This window comes from Spodoptera frugiperda, chromosome 29 (assembly GCF_023101765.2).
Source record: "Spodoptera frugiperda isolate SF20-4 chromosome 29, AGI-APGP_CSIRO_Sfru_2.0, whole genome shotgun sequence".
Lineage (NCBI taxonomy): Eukaryota > Metazoa > Arthropoda > Insecta > Lepidoptera > Noctuidae > Spodoptera > Spodoptera frugiperda.
The window spans coordinates 8,519,168-8,543,347 of NC_064240.1; the positions used below are offsets into that span (position 1 = coordinate 8,519,168).

Here is a 24,180-nt window from a genome sequence, read left to right on the forward strand (position 1 = left end):
GAACCTCTCATGTAATATTTATCCTTTATAATATATTCCTTGATCAGAATCCATTAACATCACCAAAAATTCACGATTCGCTAGATATGACTTATTCCAGTTATACAGGTTGCATGTAATTCCTTATACTGCCAGTTTATGTAGCAATATACTGTGTTATCAAAAGCCTTGCTAATATCCATGAAAATCACATCAAACTGCGATCAACTGCTTCCACTACAAATATTAAAGTTACGCAAAACCAAAAAAAGTACACATCTACATATTATATGATTTTATGCAGGCTATCGAGACGATATTGAAGGCGTTGAATCTGTTTCAGATATAGTATGTACCACTAGAGCATAGTACAGAAGTTAGTACATAATGAAAGGAACACATATAACATATATTCTCTTTGCAGTTAATTCAAAATGTTTGCGTCTGTAAGCGGAGAGACTGACTGCAATTTCAAGCTGTAATAATTATAAGTAGGTACTATTGCATATTCGATTTCATTTGGAAAGGGTTCTGTGTTTTTTGTTATTTGAAATCGAATATAGTGTGAATAACCTTTGCAATAATAATTATTCTAGTGCACACCTCTTGCACACGCACCAAGCACACCTTCTTTACTATTAATGCACACCTCACTATTTTGTACTGTTGGATCGTCTTCTGTAGTGCTGTGACCTTGGTAATGACGTTTGTTGTTCTAACATCTTTTTTTAGTCGACCAACCCAATCAAATCAAAGTAATCAGCAAAGCAAACCAGCTGTCAAATTAAAGTTGTGCTGATAGTGGGAAGTTCCCCAATAATTTTTGTTCATTAATTTAAAAGTACTAATTGAAATAATCAAAGTTCGTTTCTTAAAAACATTGTGGCAAAATGAATAAAATAATTTCCTTACGACTTCGACCATGCCTGTGTTCTGTAAAGAGGAATTTTTGCGCACCACCACCAAATACGCCGCCGAGCTCCGCTTCAGGACCTACCAGTATGGCTCCAAGATACAAACCAACCGATTTCCAGAAGTTCATTTTAGTTTGGACCAAAAAGTACAAATCGAAGGAAGAGGTCCCAACCTATGTATCGTACGTTGAACTCATTGTTTTTATGTAATCATTTACTTCAACGGGTCAAAATCATAAATTATATGAACGTAAAAAATATAAATGATCGAATGTTTTGGTCATCAATTGTTTAGTGTTAATTTAACTTGTCCTACATGACCTTGTTTTTTAAATTGTGTCACATCTTGACAGTGGTACCCACTGTGCATCATTTTATTGTTTTGTCCTCTATAGAGTCACGTATTTGAGATTACCGTAAAATGTACTTAATTTGATATTTCCTTATGCATTGACTGCAAATATGACTTCCAATTATACAGTACAAATTTTTGTTTATCATGTACTGTCAATTTAATATCTATTTTTATCTTTTTAGTATAAGCAAGAGCTAAATATTATGGGCAAAAGGTCTTGCCTATCTAATCTAATTACTTCTCTCTCATTTTAGTTAACTTTTCAGTGATTAACATGTTGCAATGAATTTAATTATTGTTGAAAAGATAATTATGATGTGTTACATATTTGAATCAGTTATTAAATTATAACATATTGTGAAGAGAAACTTAGTAGTTTAATGACCCATTGTTTTATTTCAGTGCTGAAATCATTGACAAATCTCGCAGTCAAGCTAGGATAAAGATTGCAAATGTGCTCATGTTACTCACAGCACTTGCTAGTTTTGGAGCCATCCTGGCTGGAAAATCAGCAGCCAAAAGAGGAGAATCTGTTCACCAATACAACCTTGATTGGCACAAAAAATATGAAGAAGATTTTAAAGCTAAGGAGGCTGCAGCCGCTGCAAAGGCTAATAAATGATGTAAGCTTGTTGTGAACTCTGTTTTATGTAGTCTGTAGTATATTCTCGAACACAAAATGGTTCTTACAAAAGCTTTATTATACATCTTTTATTAAAAGTTGTAATTTTTAGAGCAATTCTGATTACAGAGTGATCAATGTACAATATATATTATGTAAATAATTTATTAAAAGATAATAAATGTTAAATGTTCAAAATCTTCCTGTTTATTCCTATTTACCTCATTCTTAGTGTTAGCAAATATTTGCCCATAATCATTTTGTGCTGTAGCTGCTTTTGCCTGGTGATAATAAAGTATCTTTTGAATTTATCTTATCAAAGAAATACAAAAATAGTCTAAACATTGATTATCATGAAAATATATTGTAAAATTGTGTGAATTGACTTGTAAAATTGTGTGGTCAGACTACATTTCTGATGCTCTCAGGGCTTAAGAAATGAAAGAAAGTTAACAGTCTATATTGTTCTATTTATATACGTATATACACTATAAATTCCAAAACAAGGTTAAGTAAAATGCAGGTCATCAGTCTTCATAAGTTGTTGGGTTTGTAGTAACTTCTACATTTCTCTGTAAACACTTTTGTTGTCTTCTCTTTAATGACTTCTTCCACACTAAGTTCCGTTTGCAAAAGTCTCAGCTGAAAAAGTACAGATTTTCAAGTATATAAACTATCTAAAGAAATTGGAATACATTAAAAATGTACACATAAGTATCAAGTAAGTATGTATGATAAATTTGTTTTAATTGTTAACTAAATATGATATTTCTTTTACATATTAAAGGTAGGTAGATATCAGCTATACGATAAAATTAATGTCTGGGTTATCAAACCTTTTTCTGTTCAGCTTTTAAGTTTTTCAGTACTTCAAAGTCGTTCGGTTTTTCATCTTTAACCGCCTTTAGCTGTTTTACCGTTTCTGCTGTTACTAAGATACAATTTTTTATAACATTTTCTCTGTCCGTGTGCCCTTTTTGAATTTGAGAGTACAAATCTTCACAAGCAGAGTGAGCATCAACTTTATTTGCGAATGACTCTGTCGGGATGGAAGTATTAAGAGCGTAAACTATCTTATCGTCCATGACACGCATTTTTTTCAGGATGTCCTGTAAGTAAAACAATATAGTCTAATAAATAACTGATTGGAAAATTTAAGATAGGCGGTTTAATGACGGATTTAAACTGGGAAGTATGGATGATGAAGCTATTTCTCGGCAAAAACTTACTTGAAATTCTAAAAAATCGGGGCAATTCATTTGACTAAACATTTTTGAGATTTAAATTTATTGGTAATCTCTCGGACTTTTTGGTTACTTTCGCTCAATAAGATATATTTTGAGGTTAGGTCACAAAAATAATTTAGAGCAGTAGAGTTGATCTGTCAGTTAATGAAATTTTGTCATCGATATCGATATATTTTTTATTTCTGATTTACAATTATTTTCAGAGCGAAAATATTAAATTATAATTTTAATTTCAATTGCTTATCCAAAAATTATGTGTATAAAATTAGAAAATCACATAGGTAACAGAATTTCACGATAATGGATGCCAATTGCCTGGGTGTCCAAACAGACATAGACACAATAACAATTTTTATCTGTGGTCGGTTCTGGTTTGTCTATGTGATTCTCCTTTTCATTTCGACAAGTCAAAATGAAGTACGTTTTTAACCAATTTTTATTTAATTTCTTACTATCTGAATGATCTATTGCAATTTTGTTAATTATGTGATATATTCTGAAAGTGCTGTGATGGCTTATTATAGTGTGTGATTGATTTTCAGGATCGGACTTTGCGCCTACAGTGGATACAAGATCTATCCTGGCCATGGCAAAACCATGGTTAAGGTGGACGGCAAGGTATTTATTTCACTTATTATTGCAATTTGGTTCAAGTAATGATGTACCTAACCATTCTATATTTATCACTGAATCGACTAGTACTTATATTGCTTAGTTATTTACCGGCTTATTAAAAATATCACATGATTTTCGATGTAAACATGGTGAAACTCTCGACAACCCCTTGCCATAACATTAAACTCGCTACTCAATTTATAATAACATGAAATTATAGCATTATTATTGTTTCTATTTCCAGACCTTCACATTCTTGAACTCAAAATGTGAGGCTGCACATTTGATGAGGAGGAATCCTCGTAAAGTGACATGGACTGTGCTGTACAGGTAAGATTAAGTTTTTCATTATACATCATTGGAACTAAATAATTAAAACTTACAGGATTAGAATAAATCTTTTGTTTTAGTCATATCTTAAAAGTAAGCCGTAACTTATGTCTTGTTTTTGCTAACATAACCTCTTTTTATTGAGGTTAGCTACACTAATTTGTACAATAAGAATTTGTTGTTAAATGAATCTGTAATAAAACTAAGAATTTCCCCGAGCACTACACCCTGTGCTCTCAAAAAGAAAAAACTATTGTACAAAATATTAGTATTTGTTTAGCTTTAGTAATTAAATCTAGAGTTACTGAATTGCTCAATTTAAAATATTGTACTGTTTTAAAATTGATCCATAATTACATACATATTTATTAAATTGTTCTAGTTAGAAATAACATCTTACTTGATTGCTTACATCAAAAATTAAAGTAATTATTAATTTTCTCAGGCGCAAGTTCAAGAAGGGTCAAGAAGAAGAGCAGACCAAGAAGCGCACAAGGAGGACGCAGAAATACCAGCGTGCCATCGTTGGCGCTTCACTCAGTGACATCATGGCTAAGCGTAACATGAAACCTGAAGTGCGCAAGGCTCAAAGAGATCAGGCCATCAAGTGAGTTACAGCTGATATGCTTTTCACTAAAATAGGAGATGAATTGAAAATTTGTTTTAATGGAACACATAAACTTGAATAAAAAATTAGTAAACACTATTTGTAAGTTACATATTAAGAAACATCCTGTAAAAAAAAGAAACTTAAAAACAACTTTGCACTTTTTCAGGGCTGCCAAGGAACAAAAGAAGTCCACAAAGGCCGCCAAGAAGGCCTCAGCACCAGCACCCAAGGCTAAGGCAGCACCTAAAGCCAAGGCCGCTAAAGTCAGTCAAAAGTCCGCCCCTAGGGTTGGAGGAAAACGATAAGACCTTAAATAAATACTGATTTTATAAGCCACAAAAGTTTTACGTTTTATTTGTAACCTTACAGAAAATACCTTTAGTGATGTGCCAACTCGGGAAAAACAAAACTCGATTTAACTCGAGTTAAAATCCATGTAACTCGGGTTGAACTCGAATTACGTAACTCGAGTTAACTGGATTGACAAGTAAATGTTTTTTGAGCTTTTTCCAAATTATTCCCTCAACTTGGCATAAATACTTGAAAAAATTGGAACAGGCAAATTTTATTTTTATATGTTTCAATTCTTTATTTTTTTACATACTTATTTATAATGTATCGGGAGAGTTATGCCTACTAAATAAAGAAAAAGTTATTGTTTGAAATCGAATCATTTATTTAAGTACTTTTGGCTCGATTTTTAATTAAAACTAATATTTACTACCAATTAAACTATGAAATTATATAGCAGTCTTTTTAAAATAAAATCTGACTAACATTATGATGCAAGTATGTACATAGGTACATTTACAGGCTCATAATTGTTTAATAATTAGTAAAATTACGTAATTACGAACTCGAGTCAGAGAGAATTCAACTCGAGTGGAATCGAGTTACGCCCAACTCGAGTTGACTCGAGTTAGGTACTCGAGTTAACCATCACTAAATACCTTTACTGTGTCACTGATCTGAATAGACTAAGTGACAAAGATGCTAAGATGGTTTGATATTTATCTGGAGAGGATTGACAAATATAAGAATTATTTATTTTTATAAACCTGTTAGTAGTGTCTGAAGGGCAAAGGCGGATCAAATCTGCAAGGCGGCTTAGGCAGACACCTCAAAGGTGACCCTATTATTTTGCCAATGTGGCAGTTGGGTAACGGTAAAACAGGGTGAATAGATCAGAAGAGGGGTGAAAAAATGTTGGAAAAAAAATCTATGATCTATTCACTTCACTCATATTTATTTACCCAGTTTTACGGCACGCCATCTCGCAGCGCCCCTTTTTTGTATTTGCATTAGGGATAATACTGTTATTCTAGGTCCTAAAAGAAATCTGACCTCGTTGTGGAGGGTTCCCCTATAATTATTAGGAGAATACTCTTTGGTTCTAGATGAACCAGTAGAGCCCAACATAATGAAGCAAGAATATCATAAAACTTAGTGCATATAATAATATAAAGCAATGGGGTGAATAAATAAAATACTTAAACCCTCTTCTGTATATTCTATTCACCCGGTTTTACTGTAAGAATTGTATATAGTCCACATCTACTAAATACTAAGTCGAGGAATTTATGTAAATACTATCTTTTATTATCCCGAAATAAGAGCGCGATTCGGATATTGTTGGATGACGTCTGCGTCTGTTGGGGAAGATGGTAGATGTACCAAGACTCTTGTGCCAAGTTGTTAATCTTTGGTATGTTAGACCAGAGTGAGAAATAACCATTTCTTTTTTTCTTTAATAACGTTGCCCCACATTGGGATTTTCTCCTGTGTCGTGGGTTCGTTTACAACATACAAGTTCACATACACATGACACCCAGACTCGAAACGACAGAGTTACTCTATGCGTGAATCGAATCCGCTATATGTTTCGCGGCAGGCCGCCGTTTGTCCAGGAACCGTGCAGTCTGTCGTTAGCATCAAGTATGACTAGGATTGGAGTCCACATCGAATGCCTACCTAGTAAAGTCTCAGTAGGGCTGATGCCCTGCCGAGACTGCTGATAGTTGTGGGGTGGTTTTTAGGTAACAGTCTGACACTCCCGCTCTCACTAGAAGTTATACTCTTTACCTCGCCGCAGGAGAGAAAAGTCAATGGCCTAATAAAGTAGGTAGGTATTTAGGTAGTGCTAATAATTGTTAGGTACGTGCTGTCAACGTTGTTAGTACCTAATTAGAACTTATTGGTATCTAGATCTTGTCCATCAAATACTTACATAATAATTATCTTCATGCAAGTAGATACCTTAACCTAGTAAGTTTTACATAATTAAGTAGTGTTCATCATACGTCATCGTTATGTAAAAAATTATCGGCCAGGGTCAAGATGTTATAAAAAATTGGCACAATCCCAAATCAGATTATTAGGATTTTGAAAAATCTGGTACCGATACCATCACAAATTAGACATATTACACTGGCACAGGTGTTTTTGATGCCTGATACCGATCAGGGTAATGTGTTTGCAATTTTTTATTTAGTGGGTACATAACTAATTAGAGACAGAGATACCAGAATATTGCGCCTGCGGATTGAAGTACCTAGCAGAATGTCTCTCGTTATAGGATATTAGGGATAGGTACATAATAATATGAATATCCTGATAGTAGTTATGTAACACTCAAAATGAAATAAAAGAATAAGTTATAAATTTTTATTTTTTACTGGTATAGAATGTTTATCTACAATATCTGATTGTTGTTTACATAATTTATTGTATGCATAAGCAATCACTTATGTTATTAATGGAAATACTAAAAACTAAGTTCATTTACGACTTGGCTAGGGTTTCGGCCTTAGCAACAACTTCCTCAATAGGTCCAACCATGTAGAATGCTACTTCAGGTAGGTGATCATACTCGCCCTGCAGGATTTTAGAGAAGCCCTTGATGGTTTCCTCAAGGGGCACCAGTTTGCCAGCATGTCCAGTGAACACCTCAGCAACCTGGAAAGGCTGGGACAAGAACCTCTGGATCTTACGGGCGCGAGCGACAGTCAGCTTGTCTTCCTCAGACAACTCATCCATACCCAGGATAGCGATGATGTCCTGGAGTGACTTGTAGTCCTGAAGGATCTTCTGGACACCACGAGCCACATTGTAGTGCTCAGCACCAATAATGTTGGGGTCCATGATACGGGAAGTAGAGTCGAGAGGGTCCACAGCGGGGTAGATACCCAGCTCAGCAATAGCACGGGACAGTACAGTGGTGGCGTCCAAGTGAGCGAAGGTGGTGGCAGGGGCAGGGTCAGTCAAGTCATCAGCGGGCACGTAGATAGCCTGCACGGAGGTGATGGATCCCTTCTTGGTGGTGGTAATACGTTCCTGCATGGTACCCATGTCGGTGGCCAGGGTTGGTTGGTAACCTACGGCAGAGGGGATACGACCCAGCAGGGCAGACACCTCAGAACCAGCCTGGGTGAAACGGAAAATGTTGTCAATGAACAGCAGCACATCCTGACCTTCCTGGTCACGGAAGTATTCAGCCACGGTCAGACCAGTCAGAGCGACACGGGCACGCGCGCCAGGGGGCTCGTTCATCTGACCGTACACAAGCGCTACCTTGGAGGTCTTGTCCTTCAGGGAGATTACTCCGGACTCAATCATCTCATGGTACAAGTCGTTGCCCTCACGGGTACGCTCACCGACTCCAGCGAACACAGAGTAACCACCGTGCGCCTTGGCGACGTTGTTGATCAGCTCCATGATAAGTACAGTCTTACCGACTCCGGCACCTCCGAACAGACCGATCTTACCTCCCTTGGCGTAGGGGGCGAGCAGGTCGACGACCTTGATGCCAGTGACCAGAATCTCCTGCTGCACGGACATGTCCACGAACTCGGGCGCCTCAGCGTGGATAGCGGCAGTCTTGTCAGTGGGGATGGGGCCACGCTCGTCGATGGGCTCTCCGATTACGTTGATGATGCGGCCGAGGGTCTCAGCGCCCACGGGGATACGAATGGGCGAGCCGCAGTCGAGGACGGGCTGGCCACGGACCAGACCCTCGGTACCGTCCATAGCGATGGTACGGACGGTGTTCTCTCCCAAGTGCTGCGCCACCTCCAGCACAAGCCGGGGTTGACGGTTTTGTACTTCGAGGGCATTTAGAATGGGTGGTAGGTTGTCTTCGAACTGTACGTCCACGACGGCACCAATAACAGCTACCACCTTACCTTGTCCCTTGCCTGCTGCAGCTTTGGCCGCATAATCACGTTTGTTCACCACGGGCGCTGCAACTAGGGGTGCCTTGTCGGAACTATTATTTACTACCGTCCTTGTGGCCAAACGGCCGGCCCTGCAGACGGTAGAGAACATTTTCGTTTAGAAGAATCGATCGAATAAATGCACAGTAGATGGTCGGAGAGGTCACGAAAGAGGTTCGGCCGGACTCTTTACGTAACAATTCGACGTTCAGAAATCGGAAAGATAGGTGATTACGGCACTGCCGTATCCGGACATACAGATTAAAAAACATTTTACTCAAATTCTCAACTTGATAAATTATCGGTTTTGTATAAGTATTATTCGGTTTAAATAAGTTTATAAAAGAATTTTTTCATAATTATTCTTTTAATTTTGGATAAATGCTATATTTTTTTTAATATAATGGCCTAGAATCCTAAAAGTAAAACTTAAATCTTACAAGTAACACTGAAATATACTTTCGTTTATGCCAATGATAATTGATTGTAAAAAGTTATCTGTAATTAATTTTCAACATAGTAAATAATACTAAGAATTTTGGAAAAAAAATTATTAACGTGATTCAAATATAGTACAAAACCTTTTTATATACACCGCGACAGTTGTTGACATTCATGACAATTATGACAATGACATTGTATATGAATTTTGACAGTTTTATTTTGTGTGTGTGGATCGGGGAATCCAAGTGGAAATTGAAATTGCGCGAGTTAACAGCGTGTTCGTTTAAAATATTTTAATATAATTTAACTTAGATTTAATTATTTCTTAAAACATTTCTAAAAGTAGGTACTTAAAAATGGAATACATTACTCCTGAAAACGAAATTGCTCTTAGCGGAGCACGAATGTAAGTTTTGAGGTTACTTTAATAATGTGTTTAGTGTTACATTATTATTGTGAAATTTTGCTATAGTTACCAAGTAATAATTAATAATAATTTTACTCTATTCTAACATCAGGACCATTAAGGATAACGTTGCGTACGATTTAAAGTTGTGAAATTACAAACAAATCATGTTTTGATAAAAGATCACTGTAGTAGTACTCCAGATTTATTATTTAATATTTGTATTTTTCAGATTATGTTGTCAATGTGCTGTGCCTATAGAGCCCAATCCTTCCAACATGTGTGTGGCCTGTTTGCGGGCAAACGTAGACATTTCAGAAGGCATACCAAAACAAGCAACTCTTTTCTTCTGCCGAGGATGTGAAAGGTAAACTAAGTTTTATTTTTTCATATACAGCAGAATCATGAAATGCCAGAAGTGTTCAGAATATTATCTATTTTTGTATTAGCCTGTGTGATATGTGTAAAATTTTATTTTACTTATTAATAATCAGTACTCCTTTTGTATGTGTTCTAATAATAACATTATTAAAGGTTTGTTTCAATGACATGATTATCTGTTTCAGGTATCTACAACCACCAGCAGAATGGGTGGTTGCTGCCCTGGAGTCCCGTGAGCTTCTTGCTCTATGCTTAAAAAAACTGAAAGGCTTGAACAGAGTCAAGCTAATTGATGCTGGATTTGCATGGACTGAGCCACATTCTAAGAGAATAAAGGTATTGTTAATGTTTCGTTTTAATATTATTCTAAGAGAATAAAGGTATTGCTAATGTTTCGTTTTAATATTATCTTATAATATAATATTGTGCAATACGAAATTACTTAAACTTTGTTTATTGATTGTTGGGGCACTCCATTTTTTTTTGACTACACTAAATTACATAATTATTTTGTTTTTGTTTGTGTTTGGTGTGATTTGTATAATTCTATAAAAATATTTACTGAGAATTTATTAAGGATCAAGCACTTCTCTGAAGCTGGGGCATGCAGTTAGTTACTATATTATATCCGTTTGGAAGGTCTCTCCTTCTCGGGTTTATATTATAATTTATTATATAATAATTTAATATTTATTATATTATAATTTCTTTTTCTTAATGTTTACCTGAATTTGTATTAATTTACAGGTCAAACTAACTGTCCAGGGAGAGGTAATGGGTGGAGCAGTGCTTCAACAGACTTTTATTGTAGAGTTCACAATACAACACCAGATGTGTGACGCCTGCCACCGTTCTGAAGCACAGGACTACTGGCGCGCTCTAGTACAAGTCAGGCAACGCGCCAATAACAGGAAGACTTTCTACTATTTAGAGCAGCTTATTTTGAAACATAAGGCTCATGAAAATACCCTTGGGATTAAACCTAAACATGGTAAGTGAAAGATCTGTGAGGATCAATTTCTTACATAACAATTCGAAAATTTTAATTCAAATTCATACATTTCTAACAGTAATTTAGTTTATTCCATCAATCACAACATAACAAGCTTTAAAGCTTGTGTAAGTGTAAACTACTTTCTTTAGTTAATTTTTAAAACATTACATTTTCAGATGGACTAGACTTCTTCTATGCATCAGAGAGTCATGCGCGCAAAATGGTGGATTTCATACAATCAGTGCTGCCAATAAAATGCCAACATTCCAAGAAGCTTATATCACATGATATTCACAGTAACATTTATAACTACAAGTTCACATTCAGTATTGAGATTGTGCCTCTGTCCAAGGACAGTGTTGTGTGCCTACCGAAGAAGTTAACACAACAACTTGGTGCCATTTCACCCATCTGTTTGGTGAACAGAGTGACAAGTACTATACATCTGATTGATGCCAGAACTGGTCAAGGTAATTTGATAAGATTAGATAATTTTAAGGAATATCTTAGTAGAATGAGAATTGGTTGATGTATAGCAGTTTTCTGTATGATGGGTTGCCAGTCGAATTTCTATGTAAATGGGATGTATTTTGTGATTAATTTGAATTAAAAATTTGTATTGTATATCCTAGCCAGACAAAAATTTATTTAACAATTCAACAATCTATACTAATACTAATATTATAAAGCTGAAGAGTTTGTTTGATTGTTTGTTTGTTTGATTTGAATAATTCTTTTTGTGTTGAATAGTGCATTTATCGAGGAAGGTTATAGGCTATAAAACATCACGCTATGACCAATAGGAGCCGAGCAGAGCGGGTGAAACCGCGCGGAAGTAGCTAGTAGAATAATAAAACAATAATATTTAAAGTATAAACCTTAAAATGAAATGTATTTTCTTTCAGTTTGTGATGTCTCAGCTACAGTGTACTGGAGAAACCCATTCCAACCAATTTGTAACCCGAAACAGCTAGTAGAATACATTGTGATGGACATTGATGTATTGAAAGAACATGTAAGTTAAATATTTTTTTAAATTATTTAAAAAAAAATCGTTGCCCCACCCTAGGATATTCTCTTCTGAGTCCACATGACATCCAAACCCGAAACAACAAAAAAATATTCCGTGCGGGAGTCGAACCCACTACACATTGCGCCGGTTCTCAGCCACCGCACCAACCGTGCAGTCAAATTTATATAGCTGGAAAATTCTTTAAAACTAAATATTACAGTTTACATTGCAAGATATAATCCCATAAGATAAGCAGGAGGTAATTTATTGCCATATACACAACCTGTGGTACTGCTGATAATTTTTGACTGAATCCGACTTTGCTCGGAAATTACGCTTGCGATCACTCAACCAGTCAAGCATTTCATCATCGTTCACTGCTTAACAAATGCTTTCCCTTTACCTCAAGCAGTTAGTATCCTAAAATCTTCCATAAAATCTAGTTCTAGAATACAATGCAATATCTTATGTTCGTACAGACAAATCCTTGTTAAAATATCTAGTACACATTTCTTTACATTTGTTACTAACTTTACAGGAGAAGAAATCATTCCCTGGCCAAGGTATGGTGTCTAATAAACATGTGGTAGCAGATGTGTGGGTTGTCAAGGCAAGTGAACTCGGTTTAGACGTCAGCCCCGTTCACACTAGAACACATCTAGGACATATCTTGAAGCCTGGCGATACGGTTCTAGGGTAAGGAATTTCTTTTATACTTACTACTTTAGAAAGAGGATGCTGAACTGCAAATTCCTGTAAATTAAACACGGAATTTGTCTTGTAGCAATTTCTGTCTAGATCTAAGACAATTTTATTATACTAATCAACAAGGCTGCAAGCTGCTTTATTGCCAATGGATAGGATAAAAAGTAGGCTCCCCAATTTCTACAGACAATTTTATCTGTTCTTCTAAATTAACACTCGTGTGAAGCAGGGGCATGCTATTAGTTCGCAATAAATTTTATTGTAATTGCATTATTAATGATATTTTTTTTATCTTTTAGCTACAACATCGGTGATTCAAACGTGAACGACGCGAACTTTGACAAATTGGACCGCAGCGTGATTCCTGACGTATTCCTGGTGAAGAAGTTTTACGGTGAGAAGTCAGCTAGAAGGCGCGCACGCGCATGGAAACTCAAACACATGGCTGAAGAACTACATGAAGGACTTAGCTCTACCAATGAGTGAGTATTTTTTTAAGTATTTAAGAGTAAAAAATGTCTTGTTGAGTAAGTTTCTACCAATAATAGCATACATGAGAAGACATAATATAACTAGCTTTTTGCTCGCGGCTAGGGCCGCGTGGTCTAGTAAAAAAGTAGTTAAGTATCGCTCTCCAGGTGTCCTAACTATCTCCGGACACAAATTTGATGACAAAAAGCGGATTTTACAAGTAATTCTAAAATGCACTTTTGCCTAAACCCACGGGGAATGAAGGACGTGATTAACAAGCTTTTTCTATGATGTGTAAAATTCTATAAATAATCCACGCATATCATACAACTACCATTAGTCCCATTTTAAAGTTTCAAGTTCATAACAACAATTTCTAATGTGATCATTTCCATTGAATAGAGGCGCGCTTATCTTGATATCCGACGTAATCACGTAACACAAATACGCTTCAATGATCAAAACGATTTGAGCCATAGCCATATAAAGTTTAAATTAGACTAAACATAAGATTTTGCAACAAAGAATCTAATATTGGCTATATATAATAAAATTTTGTCACGACTTTGTAAAACAGAAATTCCTAATTTTCCGTTCACGTAGGAATTAAATATTAATATAATATTCCAAACCTCGAATGGCTTAGTTCTATCCGAAGCTTATCGATAATCATTATTATCTTTCTCTTTCTTATCACATACTTATTTGCTTCCTCTGAGTAAACATTATCTACCATAAGTGGGCCCTTGACATAATCCTGTCATAAATGTTTCGTCATGGTTACCCCACATTTTCTTTTGAAGTGGAAAGTATATAATGGAATGATAATAAAAATGTTGTTAATCTATTGCAATACTTGTTTTTACGAACAAACAAATTATATTATTCGATCTTCCAAGTTTTTAAAACATTACTCAATTAATTGAGCAAAAGAAAGTTTGAGGTTAATCTTAAAACATGTATTAGGTATTTTTTCTTTGTAAAAAGCAATCAATTGTGTACGTGTGAAAAATCCTATCGATAACTGATGCAATCGCAATAATTATGCGATGGCCAATAAGATTTAGGTATTAAACCATTCATCTAAATATATTTTAATTTATGTGTTTAGTATAAATACTAAATATATTTTTCCTGTTGAAGATAGATTGTGTAGATTTTAGACTATAGTCTATCTCTGTAGCAAATTTCGTTCAGACCATTTCAGTTGTTTTTGCGTAAGCGCATACAATGTGTAATTATTTTTCATTGGATTTTCGACTTTATACCAAAACAATAAAGTTAAAATCTAACTTTGATATAAAGGAGGTTGACCTGCTGGCCACATCTTTACAAACTCTCATTTATAATATCATAGGAACAAAAACTAATTATACTTTTTTTTTTACCACAGGGATTACAATGATTTCTTGGATGACTTAGAAGAAGACCCAGCATTCAGACAGAACGTTAATATATTCAAGGATGAGAACAAAATACCGGTTGACACTGACGAGATTGATCCGTCACTGCCTCGCATCACTCTCGCCGAAATGTTAGACGATATGGTCATTGAAGACGTTGATATGACCGAAGTTTGAAAATAATGGATTGTAACTTAAATTATATATTCGTAAGATCTTGTTTTTATATAATAAAGTATGTTTATTTTTATATACTGTTTGATTTCTTCGTATTTGAGGCGCGTGCGGAACACGGCGCGGCGTACGCACAGGTAATGATCCGCACTTATGGTGGCCGGAGATCATCGCGTCATCCCCGACGCCCGGAGTGTCTCTCGCGACGGCTAGGCATGAGGAGGTTCGTTCTCTGTTCTCTCACGCGCTCTTTGACTGCTTTGTAAAAAGAGGAGACGGCTTCCCAATCCCCTCGCTCTGCAACATGACCTGAACCAATGCCGGACGTGAGAGGTCGCCGTCACCGACCCGATCCCTGAGTGCTCAGCCCATGCAGGGTACATCGGCTCTATGCTCCACCGGGTCGTCCGGATTCGAGACAGCTGTATAGAATATTATCATAGGGAATTTGTATTTCGAAAATACGAAGGCGATAATCCTTTGTAAATGATAATTATGTACGATAGCAGTAATCAAGATAATATAGTTATTAACACATCATTATAATTAGTGAATGTTTGGCACATGTGTTGTGGTTTGCGTACTTTGGAAGACGACGTGATGTCCTATTTTAATCCTTCCTAAAGTCATATTAGGATTTATTATTTTTAGGATCTTCCGAAAATATATCTACAACACATTACCGAATTACTCGATTTCCAAATAAAATTAAGCAAGAAAAAAACTAATTACTAAGGTATGCGAAAATCCTGGTCAGTTTTTTCTAGTTCACACTTATCATAATCTACTGAGAATACACACTTTAAGGGCGTGAATTTAAGATAATAATGATTGATAGCGGATTTTCTATCGCTGCTTACGTATATAGGTACGTTGCGTGTGCGTACAAACCACGCTCGAGTTTGAATAAAACCACACATGGGGAGGCTGATTATGTTCACAACTAAAGTATAGAACTTTTTGACATATACTTACGAACATTGAACACGCTAAAATCAGATCAAGTTCACGGATATTGATAAATAAACAAATGCTTGCATTATCTATTGAAAAACCACGCCTGGTAGCCCGCATTAATGTAATAAACTTTGATGTTCGAAAAATGACAACAATTTCGATTGCTGGTGGCACGTGCTCGATATCTCGTTTATCTATATAAAGGTGGAATACTCGGTTATCATTCATTGTTGTACAATCAAGCAAGCAAGATGAGGGTTCTAGTATTTGTAGTAACATTATTCACGTCGTCCTTAGCAACACAGTTGTCTATAGGTATGGTGTCAAAATATACATAATAATAAATAAATAATTATAAGTGTAACATAAAGAAAGTGTTTAATTAAATGTTCGTGTTTTAGATGAAATAGAAGAATTGTTTAGGAAGAGAGTAAGGAATGAATTGACCGAATTAGAATCTCAAAAAGTGGATGATTTGATGGAGTTGTTCCGGCGCCAAGATTATTTAACTAAACAAAACGAAAATGAACGGAGCAGTAGAATGGTAAGTAATATCCAAGATATTATCCTATGTCCTATTATAATGCACAAGAGTTGAACAGATTATAAAGTCTTTGAACTCTTGTATGAGGAGTTGAGGAACTGCTAAAGTGTCGCGTCGTCTCAAAAACGAAACAACACACACGCAATGTCACGCCTTTTATCCCCGAATGGGTAGGCCTTTGCCATTACCCTTGTGCCGTGTTACTACTTCACCATTTGTGTTATAAGTCCCATGTAATAGGGGGTGAGCCTATTGCCATATACTGGGCACAGTTCCAGACTCCGTGCTACTACTGAGAAATTTTCAAATAACCGAAAAAAGTCCAGCAATACTTTGCCCGCCCCGGGAATCGAACCCGAGACCCCTTGCCCGGCAGTCGCACTTGCGACCACTCGACCAACGAGGCAGTCCCCAAAAACGAATTAAGAAGGAAAAGAAGAAAAAAACTACAACTTAGTTATACACATAGGTACAACAATACCCATGATAGGCCATTTGTGAATTATACGTAGGTACATACCTGTATATTCTTCTATCCGGTCGATTTACTATCCCTCTTATCATGCCTACCTACCATTTTTATAAATTTGAGTTTTGCTGACGTCCAAGCAAGTACTGAAATACTACTCAATTTTAAGTTGTACTTACATATCGTGCTATCTCTCTCATATACATAAAATTTGTAGGGACAGAACTATTCTTGGGAGCGTCTTAAAATTGAGAGACATTTGAGTATTTGACCATTAGTTAAATATGATTTATTCAAATACGCGGTACTTGTATCTATTACTCAATACTTACTCATCTTTCAATAACTTTATCATGTTTAATTAATAATAGGTAATTAGTATTAAAAACCCCGTATCCTCTTCACATATCTAATCTAACCTTAATACTTATTGGCTTATTAACAATTTAAAATATACCTAAAGGAAAATAACTGATTAAACTATTTTAGTGGATGTACCAATGTCTAAGAAACATAACATTTCCTAACACTAGGATCTTCTCTTCTGTCGCGCTTTTACAGATTGAACATTTAATTCTGTACACAGCTATGGATTAAATAAATAATTTATTTAGTGCATGATACAGTTCACCTAGACTGAGCAAGAGCATATAGGCACATGCGGAAATCAAACCTGCAAAACGCCGTAGCGGTCGGTCATTCTGACATAACTAATTTCAATAACCAATTTTAATTTACGTGTGCTTATTTTTGTAATAAATAGTACCTTATGTTTGCAGTCACTGGATTGTGCATTTTGCCGAGCGGCGTTTAGTACAGTATTTGAATACGTACACAACAACCAATCTGAACAAGCTACACAAGTTATAACGAACCTCTGTACTTCTTTGGGTATTCAATCTTATGTTATCTGCAAAGGAGCTATAGAACTTAATGTGGTAAGAACTTGTGGCATACCTACTTATATCGAATATTTTTTATAATTTTTTTCTAGACTGATTTGATGATTACCATTTATTTTTTAGCCAATATTAATACACATAATCGAAACAGTACCTGAGGCCACACCGAGAGCGTTTTGTGGACTCGTTTTGCAAAATGCTGGCAATCCTAACTTCTGTAAAATTGACGATCCGAGGTTCGAGTGGGAAGTTGATCTGCCTGAACCGATGCCAGAAACCCAGGTAACATATTTTGAATATAATATTTAATTTAGGATTTTATAACGGATAGTCAGATATACCTATAAACACTTATAAGATTTATACATTGATACCTACACTCGAGCATTCGCTACTTACCTAATTTACAAAAAGACATCATGTGTGATGTTTAAGGTGGTGGTAAAATCCGTAAAATGTACCCAATATTAGTCAGCACAACATGCAATGACATCACTTCTTCATTCAGTGGTTTGCGCATCTCTAATATAATGATTTATATTTGTAGCAACCAGACCCTATCGCTGATACAAGACCACTTAGAATAGCTGTTATAACCGATGCCCATATTGACCCATTGTATGAAGCCAACGGAGTTGCCAACTGCGACCAACCAGTTTGTTGCAGAGTGGGACAATCACCAGCTCACCGATATATTTACCCGTTAAAACGATCCATCGCAGAAGAAAATTTAATTGATCAGAGCGTTAAAGACGATAATGATGAAATTAAAATAGATTTAAGCGTAGTTCCTGAGCTACGTCAGTTGAGGAGATCGATACAAACTAGGACTTTGGCGCCAAGAAATCAAGAACCTGCCGGTTATTGGGGAGACTATAGAGACTGTGATACGCCAATTTGGGCATTCGATAATGTTATCGATACTATTACAGAGTCTCACACGGTAATTCTTTTTATATTTTCTTAAGTAAGACGTCATCGGGTGTTTGAAGAAACCAGAACCTCCCGAACTGGAATAGGGCTTTATAAACTAGCTGTAATGACCTCGCCCGCTGTTTTCATAATTTTGGAGATATTATTTTCTAGTATATTTGTTACTCGATAACGCAAAAATTGCTTAATTTAGATGATGAAATTAACATTATTTCCACTGTAAAGAATGATAGTGCTAAAACAACTATTAACTACTAATAATCCTTACTGATACGACTGATAACATTTCAGAACATTGACGCAGTATATTACATCGGTGATACAATTGACCACGGAGTGTGGGAGACCACATATGAATTGATTGACGATAGTAACCGACATGTCATCGACAAAATCAGGTCTAATTTTGGAGATAATGTACCAGTCTTCCCAGTTATTGGAAATCATGAATCTCAACCGACGAACCAGTGAGTATTGCGTTGCTAAACCAGTACATATGAACTCAGTATCTAAAATTATCAATAGGATGTAAGAAATAAATACGCAATAGATATAATTAAAAAAAAATACTTAAGTAGATAGTTTATCAAAGTAAAGGAAAAGAAAGAAAGAAGAAAGTTCATATAAACGGGGTTAATTCACAAGGGTCTGAGATAAAAATGGGCGTTCCTCAGGGTTCAATATTGGGTCCTTTTCTTTTTTTAGTCTACATTAACGATTTGCCACTCATATTCGAAAATGAACCAAAAATGGTACTGTTTGCAGATGATACATCATTGATTTTTAAGATAGGTCGACGTATGAATAATTTTGACGACGTAAACAGCTCCATTCTTCAAGTCTATAATTGGTTTACTATTAATAACTTGGCGCTTAATGAGAAAAAAACCAAATGTATTAAATTTTGCTTGCCAAACGTACAAAATAACGAATGTTATGTTGCTTTGAACGGACAAAAGTTGGAATTTGTTAAGGAGACTATATTTTTGGGTATCACACTAGATGACAGATTACAATGGGGGCCCCACATAAAAGCACTTTCGGGGAGACTAAGCTCCGCTGCTTATGCAGTCAGACAAATTAGGCAGCTAACGGATGTAAATACAGCAAGGCTTGTTTATTTTAGCTATTTCCACAGCATAATGTCTTACGGCATTTTGCTGTGGGGTCGGGCCGCGGATGTAGAATCAATTTTTATTTTGCAAAAGCGAGCTATTCGAGCAATATATAACTTGCCCCGTCGTGAATCTTTGAGAGAAACTATAAATATTCTTACAGTGCCTTCTCAATTCATTTACGAAAATATTATGTACGTAAGAAAAAATCTACAATTGTTTGAAAAAGAAGCGACAGACACAATTTTAATACGAGAGGTAAAAATAAGTTGGCTATACCGCAATTCCGATTGTCCAAAGTGCAGAAATCCTTCATGGGTTTTTGTGTTAAATGTTATAATAAACTACCAACTACCATACTGAATCTGAACGAGAAAAAATTTAAATCTTGTATAAAGCGTGAACTGTGTAAACAGGCATATTATAAACTGTCAGATTATATTGAGGATAAAAATGCGTGGCAGCATGTTGGTCCGGCTCCACTGGACACTCGCTCACACACTAGACAATGCTCAAATACGATCACTAGTTACACGTTAACTTAAAGTATTAATTTATTCCAATGCAGTCTAGGGATCCTGTGGCATCAAGCAGATATATTTTTTTTATGTGAAAGATTAAATTATATATTATTATTATTTGTATAGAAGCATTATTTCAAAATTGTAAGTGTACATATGTGGGCACTATGTTTGAAATAACCCGCTATTTTATTTTCTTTACAAATTGGTTTTATTGTCCCGTTAGTTTTGACGTATTGTAGTTACATTGTTCCTACATATATATACAATAGATAAATAGTGTATCAGAGAAATTGTAAAAAACTTCTTTTTAAAAGAGTAACGATGGAGTTTCTTGCTCGTTCTTCTTCATTCGAAGCTACACTTTGGAACGAGCGCCTAGCTTCACTGACAGACAGACTGACGGACAATTCAATTTGACGTTTCAAAAGTGCCTTATTTAGGATTAATTGAAATAAATGCTTTGACTTTGACTTTGACTTTGAAAGAAAAGAGGATTTTCCTTATGATATCAAATTAAGCACGTGCTTACGGTTAATGGTGATGCAAATCATTAACCTATTGATTAATTGCATAAAAGTATTCGTAGAGCCATGCTTCGGGACGAATGGGCCGGATCAGACGTAAAACAAGGCCCATTTACCCCCTTCACAATATTTCTAATCCGCGATACCCAAACACCCTTAAATACCTAATTCCCAAAAGGCTGACAACGCATTTGTTTAACGCCTCTGATGTTTCCGGTGTCCATGAGAGGCGGCGATTGCTTACCATTAGGTGATCCATCGGCAAGTTTACCGGTTTACACCATAAAAAAGATGTTACTTCTTACAGATTCGCCCCATCGTATGTGATTGGTGACAAAATAAACACAACTTGGTTGTACGACGCTCTTACGAAAAAATGGGATTTCTATCTGACTGAGGACGCAAAAGAAACTGTACGGGCGCGTGGAGAATATTCCATGCTGGTCAGACCAGGGCTTCGGGTTATTGCTATGAATAACAACATTGCCTACAAATATAATTGGTGAGTATCTTTGCATTACGGAGCTTTGAATTAGGTATTTTTGTCAAAAAAAGGTCGGTATAGGTAATGACCGTATTATGTATAGCCAAGGAATAAAAAGTGCTTCAATGCAATCAAGGGCCACATATACCATAAGAAGTAGATGCTGAGGAATGAGACACATGTGTAAATGATGATCACACAAATCTAGTGGTGTTGTCTCTGAGAAACAAAGCCCTAAAATGCTTAAATAAAAAAAAAATCATATGTCCTTTTTTAAGAATTAGTCTGTAATAGTGAGACTTTATTTTTATTTATTTTTTTCAGGTGGCTAGTTTATGACCCATTAGACGCGAAAAAACATTTGGATTGGTTGGTTGAAGAATTATACAAAGCCGAAAAGGCTGGAGAGAAGGTTCACATCTTAGCACATATACCAGCAGGAGTAAGCGATCTTACGCAAACATGGACAAGAGAATACAACAAGATTGTTAACAGGTAATTTCATCGATAACAATCAGTGCAATGATATAACAATTCCTGTAAATATGCACACATATCAATAACAATTTAATTAGTAAAGATTAAAGTAATAAACAATATTAATTAATCGTCGACAGTAAAAAAGTACCGGAGATAATGATCTGATTTTCCGTTGTTATTTATTATTTTTATCTGCTAATTGGTACGTTGCGTGAAAGATTTACAGACAAAGGGTGGACTTGATGAGTCCAAAGTCAATAAGGTCAAGTGTACGGTGCGTATACTTGCAGAGATGTTGTTGAAGTTGGAGCGCGACGAGAAAAGATTCACTTAGTTAGGTTTAGCACGTTTTATTGTGTTTACAATAAAGCTGTTGGCGATTCCTTTCTCTAATGTTAGTCACTGTGTAGCAATAATTGCACTCTCTAATTTATTATGTTGTATCGGTATTTATAGGAACAAAATATGTACGCTAGTAATTTTAAGACTAGACATTAAGTGTTCTGGTAGTCAATTTGCTGCGAATTATTTTTTTGCATAACTCAGATGGCGTTAGTGATGCGTTAGGTATGTCCTATTCGAAGTCTTCTAGTCACTGTACCGTTGAAACTAATTATTAAATAAAGATGACTGTGAATTAGCGCAACGTCTAGGTAACATGGACAGCGTAGGGTACCTACTGTGCGACGTATTGCGGGTTCGATTCCCGCACGAAATAATTGTTTGTGTGATGTACGCTACATCAACGCAATGTCTAATCTTGAATAACATGATTGTTGGGATAAAAACTACCGTCTTTTATTTTCAGATTCTCAAAAACAATAGCTGCTGAATTCAATGGACACACTCACTCGGACGAGTTCAAGATATTCTACAGTCTAACAGATGGTAGCCCTATCAACGTGGCGTGGGGAGCCGGCAGCACTACCGCGTTCACTTTCTACAATCTCAACTACAAAATTATTGATTTTGACAGTAAAACTTACGTAAGTATTCTACAAATTAATTACTAAATTACCCTTCTTCAGTCAGATTGGTTTGATAATTGATACACACTTTTAGTTCTTATTATAAAGCAATCTAATGGCGCATTTACATTAGTCGGTTCGGCTGCAGGCCGTATTATTCGGTCACCAACTAATATAAACAGGTATTCGTTTGACCGTATTCGGTTTGGCCGTATTAATTCGGTGTCTGTTAAACCGAATTCGGCCGCCGCCTTCGGTGACCGACCTACGACCGACCTAATGTAAACGCACCATTAAGGTACGCGTCCGCATCGTACCTACCTACACATCGCATCCTCAGCAATGCCTACATGCGATGCGTACGATGCGGATCAGTCAGACTGACGGACAATTCAATTTGACGTTTCAAAAGTGCCTAATTTAGGATTAATTGAAATAAATGCTTTGACTTGACTTGACTTGACAGTGACCGCAGTTGTATGAGTTTCTATATAAGACAAACTGAAATCCGTTGCGTGCGGTGCGTACGATGCGTGCGAGACGTACGATCCGGGCCTTACGATTACTGAAGTACCAAGTTTTACTGAGAACCTTACTGATACCTTAATTGATGTACAGATCTATATATTTACCATGAAGGCCAGTCCCTTCACCTAAGCGCAAAAGGCATTAGATAGGTACTAATGATAGTTATTTTCTTTTTCTCTCTGTTCACAGCTCCCAGACAGTATAGTGAACTACGTGTACAACCTAACAGAAGCCAATCTCACACCGGACCGACCACCTCATTGGTTCCAGCTCTACGATATGAAAAACACATTTGGACTTCCCGATCTCTCCGCCGTTTCTATGGACAACTTAGTCCACAGAATGGTCACAGGAGAAAAACATTTACTGGACAAGTATGCAGCTTTCTATTCCAAAGTCAACGACGTTCGCTGGTCAAGTTGCAATGACTGGTGTAAAATTGACAACCTTTGTAAAACAGTTGTCACTGTATTGTGGCAGAGGCAGAAGTGTGACGAAATAAGAAACCTGTTCTTTGCATAAGCCATATTATTTAGAAATAAATGTATTTTTTAGTAATTTTCTCGATATTTCGAGGCGATACCTAAGCAGAAAACGAACAAACTGATACCGACCTATATCGGTTTAAACTAATCTAAATGAGATGTTATTATCCGGAACCCTCCAACACTATTACTGTAAGCTGTTATGTTCAGGGTGTTCACAAAACTAAGAAATAGAACAAGAAACAGAGAATAAGAATATAAATGTTACTGAAATAAATGATATAATAGAGCCCTACTTTTTGAACTATTTTAAAATAAAGATTTTTTTGTCTATACATTATCTTTTCATTTAAACCTACACAAATTAAAATCACATGTTCAACAGTTCAACTCA

At 36.0% G+C, this 24,180-nt stretch overlaps 6 protein-coding genes across 6 annotated transcripts; 4 read left to right on the plus strand and 2 right to left on the minus strand.

Moving 5' to 3' along the window:
• The first annotated feature begins 694 nt into the window (after positions 1-694).
• On the plus strand, positions 695-2,070 carry LOC118268267 (UPF0389 protein CG9231). The gene is made up of 2 exons (XM_035582685.2): positions 695-1,075; positions 1,651-2,070. The coding sequence occupies exons 1-2, from the start codon at positions 870-872 to the stop codon at positions 1,868-1,870; spliced, it is 426 nt and encodes a 141-aa protein (XP_035438578.1). The 5' UTR covers positions 695-869; the 3' UTR covers positions 1,871-2,070.
• A 249-nt stretch (positions 2,071-2,319) lies between these two features.
• On the minus strand, positions 2,320-3,268 carry LOC118268266 (protein MIX23). The gene is made up of 3 exons (XM_035582684.2): positions 3,100-3,268; positions 2,707-2,979; positions 2,320-2,512 (listed from the first exon to the last, which is right to left on the minus strand). The coding sequence occupies exons 1-3, from the start codon at positions 3,139-3,141 to the stop codon at positions 2,405-2,407; spliced, it is 423 nt and encodes a 140-aa protein (XP_035438577.1). The 5' UTR covers positions 3,142-3,268; the 3' UTR covers positions 2,320-2,404.
• A 176-nt stretch (positions 3,269-3,444) lies between these two features.
• LOC118268265 (60S ribosomal protein L24-like) lies at positions 3,445-5,013 on the plus strand. Its single transcript, XM_035582683.2, has 5 exons — positions 3,445-3,534; positions 3,660-3,735; positions 3,977-4,062; positions 4,508-4,669; positions 4,839-5,013. The coding sequence occupies exons 1-5, from the start codon at positions 3,530-3,532 to the stop codon at positions 4,975-4,977; spliced, it is 468 nt and encodes a 155-aa protein (XP_035438576.1). The 5' UTR covers positions 3,445-3,529; the 3' UTR covers positions 4,978-5,013.
• A 2,309-nt stretch (positions 5,014-7,322) lies between these two features.
• On the minus strand, positions 7,323-9,141 carry LOC118268182 (ATP synthase subunit beta, mitochondrial). Its single transcript, XM_035582535.2, has one exon. It carries the CDS (start codon positions 8,993-8,995, stop codon positions 7,454-7,456), a length of 1,542 nt encoding a protein of 513 aa, XP_035438428.1. The 5' UTR covers positions 8,996-9,141; the 3' UTR covers positions 7,323-7,453.
• Positions 9,142-9,536: 395 nt separating this feature from the next.
• Positions 9,537-14,949, plus strand: LOC118268211 (60S ribosomal export protein NMD3). Its single transcript, XM_050706411.1, has 9 exons — positions 9,537-9,733; positions 9,966-10,100; positions 10,300-10,450; positions 10,862-11,105; positions 11,285-11,578; positions 12,014-12,123; positions 12,659-12,816; positions 13,125-13,307; positions 14,690-14,949. Exons 1-9 carry the CDS (start codon positions 9,684-9,686, stop codon positions 14,874-14,876), a joined length of 1,512 nt encoding a protein of 503 aa, XP_050562368.1. The 5' UTR covers positions 9,537-9,683; the 3' UTR covers positions 14,877-14,949.
• Positions 14,950-15,977: 1,028 nt separating this feature from the next.
• LOC118268210 (sphingomyelin phosphodiesterase) lies at positions 15,978-24,121 on the plus strand. Its single transcript, XM_035582588.2, has 10 exons — positions 15,978-16,145; positions 16,232-16,374; positions 17,623-17,781; positions 17,869-18,027; positions 18,293-18,688; positions 18,970-19,145; positions 21,149-21,343; positions 21,650-21,820; positions 22,614-22,791; positions 23,491-24,121. The coding sequence occupies exons 1-10, from the start codon at positions 16,082-16,084 to the stop codon at positions 23,821-23,823; spliced, it is 1,974 nt and encodes a 657-aa protein (XP_035438481.2). The 5' UTR covers positions 15,978-16,081; the 3' UTR covers positions 23,824-24,121.
• The last annotated feature ends 59 nt before the right edge of the window (positions 24,122-24,180 follow it).

Bases quoted from the DNA above. Each gene is read 5' to 3' on its own strand.
- LOC118268267 (XM_035582685.2), top strand. From the start codon at position 870: ATGAATAAAATAATTTCCTTACGACTTCGACCATGCCTGTGTTCTGTA. The intron at 1,076-1,650 runs GTACGTTGAACT...GTTTTATTTCAG, and splicing joins GAGGTCCCAACCTATGTATC to TGCTGAAATCATTGACAAAT.
- LOC118268266 (XM_035582684.2), bottom strand. From the start codon at position 3,141: ATGTTTAGTCAAATGAATTGCCCCGATTTTTTAGAATTTCAA. The intron at 2,980-3,099 runs GTAAGTTTTTGC...TTTTACTTACAG, and splicing joins CCGATTTTTTAGAATTTCAA to GACATCCTGAAAAAAATGCG. The intron at 2,513-2,706 runs GTTTGATAACCC...GTACTTTTTCAG, and splicing joins TAAAAGCTGAACAGAAAAAG to CTGAGACTTTTGCAAACGGA.
- LOC118268265 (XM_035582683.2), top strand. The intron at 3,736-3,976 runs GTATTTATTTCA...TTCTATTTCCAG, and splicing joins TGGTTAAGGTGGACGGCAAG to ACCTTCACATTCTTGAACTC. The intron at 4,670-4,838 runs GTGAGTTACAGC...GCACTTTTTCAG, and splicing joins CAAAGAGATCAGGCCATCAA to GGCTGCCAAGGAACAAAAGA.
- LOC118268182 (XM_035582535.2), bottom strand. From the start codon at position 8,995: ATGTTCTCTACCGTCTGCAGGGCCGGCCGTTTGGCCACAAGGACGGTA.
- LOC118268211 (XM_050706411.1), top strand. From the start codon at position 9,684: ATGGAATACATTACTCCTGAAAACGAAATTGCTCTTAGCGGAGCACGA. The intron at 11,106-11,284 runs GTAAGTGAAAGA...TTACATTTTCAG, and splicing joins TGGGATTAAACCTAAACATG to ATGGACTAGACTTCTTCTAT. The intron at 12,124-12,658 runs GTAAGTTAAATA...CTAACTTTACAG, and splicing joins TTGATGTATTGAAAGAACAT to GAGAAGAAATCATTCCCTGG.
- LOC118268210 (XM_035582588.2), top strand. From the start codon at position 16,082: ATGAGGGTTCTAGTATTTGTAGTAACATTATTCACGTCGTCCTTAGCA. The intron at 16,375-17,622 runs GTAAGTAATATC...TTATGTTTGCAG, and splicing joins ATGAACGGAGCAGTAGAATG to TCACTGGATTGTGCATTTTG. The intron at 21,344-21,649 runs GTGAGTATCTTT...TATTTTTTTCAG, and splicing joins ATTGCCTACAAATATAATTG to GTGGCTAGTTTATGACCCAT.